Raw genomic sequence first — 9,175 nt, forward strand, 5'->3', positions numbered from 1 at the left:
CCTTGGAGCCAGAGACAGCATAATTGCACTTTTATGTCTCACCTTTAGTTTGCAATTAAAAATACCACAAAATCTTTTTCTTTTTTTCTTTTTATGCAGAGTGAATATATTATGGATTCATTAGGACAAATGCTTTTTCAGATATTAAGACATATAGTCCCATTGACTTCAGTGGAATTTCACTAAGAGTTTTAGTAGCAGATAATTTGGTTCGCTAAGAGAAAAAACCCATAAATTTTCAATCACAATTTAAACAGCCCTATTTCAGAGTATAACCTTCTTTACAGGAATATGGTTGGCAACATCAAGAATTTCAAATAGTTCAGCAAGTCTTTTTTTTTACTAGTTTAGACTAAGGACCTTCACATAACAGGGTTTCCTAGAAAATTGGTAGCGTTATTCTCCTGGCTAATGTCTTACCATGCTACCTCAATGTTCCAGAACCTACTCTTAGAGATAATGTGATGAGAGTTTAACTTGCTAGCCATCATCCCAGCTAAGACAATTTGTTAAGGTACTGACATTTAAGACCATTTCAACTCAATTTGTAGGGCCAGGCCTTTTGTTGCAGTTGCCCCCAGTGTCACAGGCATGAAGTTTACCAGAATGGTGAGTAGGCAGGTCATCCTAATCACATATGGAACAATGGTGGGTTCCTGTCCAGGGAGGACTGAAACTGGTCCTTTGCAAACCATGAGTTAGGAACATAAAAGAAAGAGATGAAAAAGGTTATTAAGTCATCACACCACCTCTGTGGCCATATAGGATTGCTGCCTACTGGACATCTATAGAATGGCAGACATTAGAAACATCACCATGCAACATGTACGACTCTAATCCACACCCAGGAATGTTTCAAGCTTCAACCAGCAGAGACCAGACCTCACCAAGTGTATTGCCTTACCTTGGAAAAGATTGCCCTTAAGATGTTAGGCTAAGCAAAAGACATGAAGATCAAGATAACAGATCTTGGTAAATAAACAGGCTCTGTTTGTGGACAGCAATTAGTCTTACTCAGACTGGGAATAGATGGAAAACATTTCCCTCCCCCATCCCCTCTTTTTAAAGGATCATAGTGACCATGATAGTGAAGGCAGTGGAGACTAAAAATTGTCAACCATTATGTGCATGAAGTCTTTCCAAAAATGATTTCCATGCCCTTACTGCAAGGAGATAGGAAAAACTATCCTGCATCCACAGCCCTAATCATCTGCCAGCTTTTTGCAAGGGCAGAGTTCTCCTGGGGTAAGCCAAACCCAGTAAACTGGATTCAAGCTGGACTATAAAGCCAAGGTCTCCAAGGGAGAAGGACCGAAGTTGCAGGTGCACCGAAAACTTCAGACCCTGGAGAACAGCTCTTCAGATGAGCTCTCTAGAGTAAAGCAGGCATGGTTACCTGAATCCTGTATGAGATCAGAGGTGGAAAGGAAAGGAAAGAAAACTTGGTATTCTTCTAGTGCACTTGTCAACATACAGACAAGTGGTGAATGATAACATTATAAAGAGAGGGGACTGGACTCCACTTGAAAAAGCATAACTGAAATAATTAAATAATTATTAAACTGCAAGCTTCCAAAAAGATGCCACATTCTTTTGATTAGTTTCCAGTGCTATGCTCTCTAGCTGATGAGATTAATTGGCAAAGCAAGCCATACCAGTAAATATACATGCCCATCAAACAAGCCAGAGATATTAGAGACATGAATTTGGAGATTTTCACATTAAGTTAGTGAAGACTCTTTTCATCATTAAATTGTGCTGCAGGGTATGTGCTGGCACATCAGATTACTCCAATCATGATATCTAATCATGCATAGGTATCTCCCCACATCCTTCCTTACCTGTGCTGTCATCTAGTGCCTTCTCTTGTCCTCTCACACCTTCAGGGCAGAGAACATATCCTACTCTCTGTTTTGTAAAGTGTCAAATATGTTTCTAGTGCTGTCTACGTGATTAATAATTATAACAGTCATCCTTCCAACTGGTTTGCACCCCACAACAGAATTCCCTGGGTTCAAATCACCCTTTGCATACTGTCTCTTGGCTTCTCATCAAAGACTGACAAAATAGTGTACAATTTAGGTGTGATAAAAGGTCACTAGAAAAATCAAATAGTTCATACGTAATTCAAAAGAACAGTTACTCATGTGGTTAACGTAACCCTTTAACCAGGTTATAAATGTCTCAGACAATGTAATGCAATATGGTAACCAATTCTCCTCCTCCATGAACACTGAGATGTAAAAACTGTTAATGGTCTGTGTGTCAACCACTTGGCTACTGGATAGTCTCTCTGAAACCAAATTGTTCTGTTTGTGTGTTTCATATATGGTCTTGATACTTCAGAGATGGATGGTAGTTATAAGAGAGTAGCATGACAAAACAGTGGGGCACCAGCATCAAAAAGATTAAAGGCTGGTATTATTTCCACTTCATGTTTAACATGAACAGGCAATGATATATACCGAATACAGGAAGTTTCACATAATGCAATCCCTTGGCCTTCAAGCGGACCCACTGCAGCCAAAATATCCAAACGTGGGTGCTAAAGATTAGGGCTGGCAACCTTAAGTCTCGACTGGCTAGAAAACAAAAATTCAGTAATAAAGCTCTTCTGCTTAAATCTACTAATGAAATGTCATCCATCTCTGTAAGTTACAACAGGTTCCATCTTCTTCCTGAAAAATCTCACTGATTCCTGCAAAAGGCTTAGTGGATTTACAACAGTGGAACAACAGAATCTCATCCAGTATGTTTAAGCCTCCTCTGACATGTCAATTCCTGCTTGATGTAGCTTAGCTGCATCAGATTAGATATTGATACAAATACCAAGTTATGTGCAAGAGAACCATGTAAAGTAAGCCAAATACAGTGTCTCTTCTGTTATGCTATGCAACTTATTTTCAATTAAAATTTTTCTTTCTTTCCTTGAAAACAGAAGTAGTTAAGGATTCCCAAGATGTCTGGTTATTAACACTAACATTCAGTGAAACGGTATTGCTATTAAAGTATTTTCTGTATCACTTTCAGACTCTGTTATATAGTGTTGTATTTACCCCCGTAAAAGTACAAGCTAGCAAACCTCTGAATTAACTAAATTAAGGATGTTCTTCTATGAAGAAATTTAAAGAAAATAAATAAAGAAAAAAAACTCCACAAATCAATGAAAGTAAAAAGATGTCAAAACTAATATAAATCAAAGGAATTTATTTTCATCAACAAAAATACAGAATACAAAATGATACTGGGCCCACCCTCCTTTTGTACTAATATCAGCATGCGGATGTTACAGCTCTAAGTGAGAGTGCCTCTGCTAATTCATAAGGACCTCCATCTGCACCAGTCTTGCATTTGTGTCTCCTGATGTTCTGTAGGGGATCATTCCAGCAAATGTTATCAAGGCGCGAGCTTGAGATCGGAGTTGCTAAGAGATATTAAAAATAAATAAATAAACGAATAGAGTACTGTTACTTTATATTGTATTCTCTTAAATTCCATTCAACAGTGAACAGTGGTTTTTACATATACAGATTTGTTTATTAAATATGGCCAATTCCAATGCAAATATAATCTCAGTTTCATACTGTTCCTTGTCAGGCAATAATGCTTCCCCATACTGAGCAAGGAAATCCAATTATTTTCATTTGCAACCATCAAAAGCATGTTAAGTTGACCATTCTTTTTTTTTAAAGCCCGACTGATGTAAAACTTCCCTAGAAAAATCCCTTTCAGCAATACAGAGTATTATTCTACTTTAAGAACTGTCTTGAGATGATCATGATCGCATGATATGTGCATCACTCTATGGCGTGTCTGAATCAAGTCCAAAATAAGCCTAAAAATGCAAATAAATTAATGCCAATCTAATTAAACTGCCCTTCCTGCCACCCCGGATATGTGTAAAGATGCCCCTGGAGACTGTTTCAGAGAAGCATGTGCTTTTGTAGACAACAGCCTATTTTGTCAGATGCTAAGAACCACATAGCAGCTGACAAAGTAGGTTGCTGTTTATGAAAGCTCAGGCCTCTCTGAACCATTTAGTCTACAAGGTGCCACCCTGTTCTGCGCCTTCTCCCTGACCTAACATGGCTAATCACCTGTCTACTTTAAACAATGAAAGTGAGCACATCAGACCTATGAAGGTGTTAAAAGTTACCATCACATACTGTAACACAAGCCACTGCTTGGGAAAAATGGAAAATGGGAAATTGAGCAGACTGAATGATTAAATTTAGAAAAGAAGTAAATCAGGATGCAGGGAATTACAATCTGAACCATTACAAAAACCCATTACACAGTTGGAGTAAGTAGCATCTCTACACCCTGCCTGGGCAAGGCTATCCCTTTACAGCAGGGGCGGGAAATTATTTTGGTCAGAGGGCCGCTTACTGAGTTTCAGGAAGCCATCAAGGGCATGTGACAGGTAGCCCGGGGTAGATTCATTTTCTAAATTTTTTAGGGGCCCCGCAGGCCGGATAGAATGGCCTGGCGGGCCACATCTGGACCCCAGGCCAAATTTTGCCCGCCCCTGCTTTACAGTATAATACTGAATAGATTATTTTTCCAGTGGAAACAGAACAGGTTACATGTAATTTAATATTGAGAGGACTACATCTGTTGACTCAGCATGTTTAAAGGCAATGCAAAAACCCCAATATCTTAAATTTAAGAAAACCTGGACTGATGATGCTAAAAGAAAACAATACCGATATGGTGATCATTTGTGATGTAGATATAGCTTTATGTCTAACTCCTAAGAAGTGAGCAGAATACTGACTTCTGCTAAGTTTTCGAAAGGAGGAGTGTCAAACATAGGGCCCATGGTCCAGATACAGCCTAAGGAACTATTTCATCTAGCTCAATGGTGGTCTGGTAGACTACTGGAAGTCGGGGGCCATAGCATGCTGCAGAAGCCTGAATCCTGATGGATATGGCCATCAGTGGCAGTCCCCCAGCTCTGTGTTGCTGTCTGAATGCAGCCCTTCAATGCTGTGTGTTCCCTCCTCTGTGCCACTGCATTGCCCTGACTCCACAACACTGCACATCTCCAGCTCCTCACTGCTGCCCAGCCAGAGCCCCATGCTGCTGCCCAAAGGTGGCTCTGTGCCACCACCTGCCTCTAGACCCATAATGGTGCCTGGCCCCAGAGTCACTAAAGTCACTGTTGGCCCCATAGAACTGGCCCAGGAGGAGCTTCTGCAGGGCGAGTTTAACATTTCTGTTCTAAAGGGACAGTATTACGCAGTACCACATGGCTCGGTTGCAATATGTATCATATTGATTTGTGCAATGATCCTGTTGGACTATCCTCAGAAATGTTTGCAAAGTGCCATGCTTCTTTGAGACAGACACAAAGCAAATAAGGCAAGACATTATTACCATGAAAATACTGGAGCTGATGAGCAGCAAATAAATACATGGAACATTAAATAAGGGAGAAAAAATTCTTTAAAATCAGTGCATACAGGATCATAGGAAAAAAGAGCTGGAAGGGACCTCACAAAGTCATCTAGTCCAGCCCCCTGCTCAAGGCAGGATTGTCACCAACTAAAAAACATCCCAACCAAGTGTCTGTCCAATCTGCTCTCATGCTCCCTTATAGCCCCTTACTCCAACAGAATCATAGCACACAATCAAATAGCGTAACTGAATATATCTCCTTATCTTTTCATTGCTTAAAATATTGGAACCAACTTACTATTTAAAACAAAAAAACAAACAAACAAACAAACCAACCCACGACCAAGGAAAAATCCACATCCTGAGCCCCAGCAGTCCTTCATCAGGAATGAATGGAAGTTTTCAGAGAAGGTTAAAGGAGGCGCAGGTGTTCTCATGTCTGTAATTACTTAATGAACATCCAGGAAGAAATAAACCAAAACACAATGCAACTTTCACTGAAATAAGACTGCAAATAAAAATAGCTCTTATTCCTTTCCAGTTCCTATTTTTGCCCTTCAGCTGTCCCAAAGAGTGTCACAACCAATGACCGCGGGGGAGGGGGGGAGTGGCGGCAGCAGCGCATTGCCTGGCAGTGATGCTGCAATTGCTTTTAACACTGTATTGTCTTGGATTGTAATTTGCCTTGCAGTAATCTGTAGCTCACTAAATCTTGGCAAACGGACCAGGTCAGACTGCAGAGGGTTTTATTTCCTAATCTACAAAGCCAATTTGTGCACAAAAGGGCTCAAAGCGCAACTACTGTGAATTCATTATAAAACACACAAAAATTTCGGTGACTAAAAATATGGTGTTTTTTTTAAATAAAATGCACTGTAAAAAATGATTTGCCTTTTAAGAGGGATTAGCAAATTCTGAGATTATAATGATTTTTTAATGGAAGTAGGACAAAAGAAAAAGTGGCTGCTGCATATGTGCAGTGATGCTGATATTTTTCTAATACATTCTCACTGCTTCACACGCCCAGTAGCACAACCAAGGGCAGGTGACTGGGGCAGCAGCTTTTGTTGGGGGGGGGGACTCAAAAGCAGCCACTACTGCCACCACAGCTGATCCCCTCTCTGCAACTGGCACCGCTGGAGCTGGAGCTTCCTTGGGTGTGGAGCTACACTGCTATGTCTCTGCACATGCCATGTGGTTTGTATTCAACCCCCTCTGATATTCTCTCCAAGATGAGCAACCTAACAGTTCTGATGTCAACAAAGCACATCAGAGAAGCAAATAAGGCGTACTGTACTATGTTCTTCTATATTATGCCTCTATTCTTTGCTGCATGAGGACACCACTGAAATCTGTCAAAAGTACTACTTGCACCATTTCCTTTTCATTCTTCTAAAGAAAGACAGCATTTGTCCCCTACACATGAAGAAGTAAAAGGGCTCCAGAGAAACTGTTGAAAGTGAGTGCTAGATCTACAGATACCTATTGCCTTAGCATAGCTACCCAGCCCACACACAGTTTGCCAGACTCCCTGGATAGCCAAGTTCCTGAAGAGCTTCTCTGAGGATTTCAGCTATCTCAGCCACAGCTTGAGACAGGAAATTGGGTGGTACTCCTAGTGTACCAAGGAGCCTCATCAGTGACTGTCTGGTGGGTTTGGCTTACATGCTGAGGGTTATGTCAGTAGTCAGGTTCTGGGCCCAAAGCTTTGGTGACAAGCTGGCAGCCTCCGGCTACCTTTTTGCTCGCTGTTCTGTTTGATGGTGTAAACTGCTCAGGAAGATGAGGGAATCCATTTTGGCTTGTGGTCTGTGATGGGGTGAGGGAGAGGGTGGAAGAGGTGCAGCTTCTTGTGAACTGTTCTGGATTTAACATGTATTATTACAGTTGCCTGCATTTGCAAGGGACTACATAGCTTGTCCCTTCCAGTCCCATGTTCTTATGCAGTTATATCCCCCAGGCAATATAATTTAGGAAATGTACTCACTCATATGAGGCTCTAACCAAACTACCAATCTTGTATCATGCTAGTGATTACAATGGCACAGTATACATGCATCCTCTGCAGCTTCATGGTAATGGCTACAGAATACTAATGCAGCAATGCCAACTCTTGCAAAGTTATCACAAGAGTCGCGATTTCTAAGTAAAATTAAGTCTGACTTGTGATCTCAAGACAGAACTCTCAAATTTTTGATTTTTTTCTTCTGGCACATGTAAAGCAGCACTCAGCAAGTAAGTCTGTAGAGGGGAAGGGGTGGGGGGAGAGGAGAGGGGAGGGGGGGCAGATTGAGACCCCCATGGTAAGGGAGGTAGTGGGGCAGGAGCTGGGGTGAATGAGGCCCTGGGGTTGGAGCAGGTCATGCAACAGAGCCATAGGCAACTGACTTGTCCAGAGGCATGGGGGGAGGAAGGGGCTCCCTGTCACTGCATGCACCTCTGAGGGAGGCGTGGGGGGCATAAGCCCTCCAGATTTGTGCGCGAGGCAGAAGCAAGCTGCCTGCTGGGGGCTGGGGTTCTGTGCCTTGCTGCCTTTCCTCCAGGAACTATACACTGGCCATGCTGTGCATCCCTTGCCCGCCCAGCAGCTGGAGGCGCAACATGACATTGTGTGGCTCCCAGAGCAAAGGCAGCAGGGCCCCAGCTCACAGCCCACCTCTTCCCCGCACACAAATCTGGGGGGCACACATCCCCTTGCCTCCCCTGGGGGAGTGCGCAGCAACGGGGAGCTGTGCATCCACAGCTCTGTTGCACGACCCACCCCAGCCCCGGGGCCCCATTCACTTCCGCTCCTGCTCCACTCCCTCCCTTACCATGCATGCCTCGATCTGCGCCCCACTTTCCCCTCAACAGACTTACCTGCTGGGTGTTGTCTGTGTCATTGTCTCGAAACTGCTAAATGCACGACAGTCCAGCAGATGTCTTCCCAATCATAACAACTGGTAGATATTTTTTTTTTTTTAAAGCATTATCAGTTGTAGTAATATAGCTTTTGTATAAATCTCTGACCTATTAGAAGTTAATAAGTAACTAATAGGATTTATAAACCAACAGTCAATATATCTATATTGGTTTATACTTCAAAAATAGGTTCTCATGATTTACATCTCTTAATTTTTAAAAGTTTCTCTTGTTTTTTTTTTGACACAGTGAGGTTGGCAATGCTGCTAATGGAAACAAATCAGAAACTAGTAGTGCTTTTGCCTTTCAAAACCACTACTAATGTGATGTGCCACAAAGCTACTAGAAGCCATGCAACATTGTTTCATTCCTGAACAATAAAACTGGAAAAGCCTTTAAAGCAGGGGCGGGAAATTATTTTGGGCGGAGGGCCGCTTACCCAGTTTTTGCAGGCTGTTGAGGGTCGCATGGATAGCCCCGCCCCTTGACAGGTGTCCCACCCCTTGACAAGTGTCCCGCCCACGTCACCATCTTGGGACCAATGTCCCAGGGCCAGCACCGGTGAGGCCCAAAGCGGGGCACAAGCTGGTAGGGGTCTGTGGAGCTGGGTTGGGCTGCACCAGCAGGGAAAGGAGGGAGCTGGCCCCTGCTGCAGGTGCTCGCAGCCCATGTGGGGCTGTCTGAAGCAGGCACAGGCAGCCCCACACAGGCTGCAAGCGGCTACAGCATGGGGCGTTAGCTACGGGGCAAGGGAGGGGCCGCTTTTCCCCGCGCTCAGCACCAGCTTGTAACCCGGCCCCGCTACCAGCCTGGCAGTGGGGCCCGGTTACAAGGTGCTGCTGAGTGCGGGTTGGGGGAGGGAAGCAGCCCCTCC

General features: G+C 43.2%; 1 protein-coding gene across 6 annotated transcripts in view; it reads right to left on the reverse strand.

The window, feature by feature from the left end:
• Positions 1-3,188: 3,188 nt before the first annotated feature.
• NUP93 (nucleoporin 93) overlaps positions 3,189-9,175 on the reverse strand; it is a 153,656-nt gene continuing 147,669 nt past the window's right edge. For all 6 annotated transcript variants that reach the window (XM_006031033.3, XM_025212692.1, XM_006031030.3 and 3 more), the window contains one exon: positions 3,189-3,424. In XM_006031033.3, coding sequence (XP_006031095.1) covers positions 3,314-3,424 — 111 coding nt within the window. In that variant the 3' untranslated portion in view covers positions 3,189-3,313. The remainder of the gene's footprint in view (positions 3,425-9,175) is intronic.

The sequence above is a fragment of the Alligator sinensis genome, unplaced genomic scaffold (assembly GCF_000455745.1).
Source record: "Alligator sinensis unplaced genomic scaffold, ASM45574v1 scaffold1000_1, whole genome shotgun sequence".
Taxonomy (NCBI): domain Eukaryota; kingdom Metazoa; phylum Chordata; order Crocodylia; family Alligatoridae; genus Alligator; species Alligator sinensis.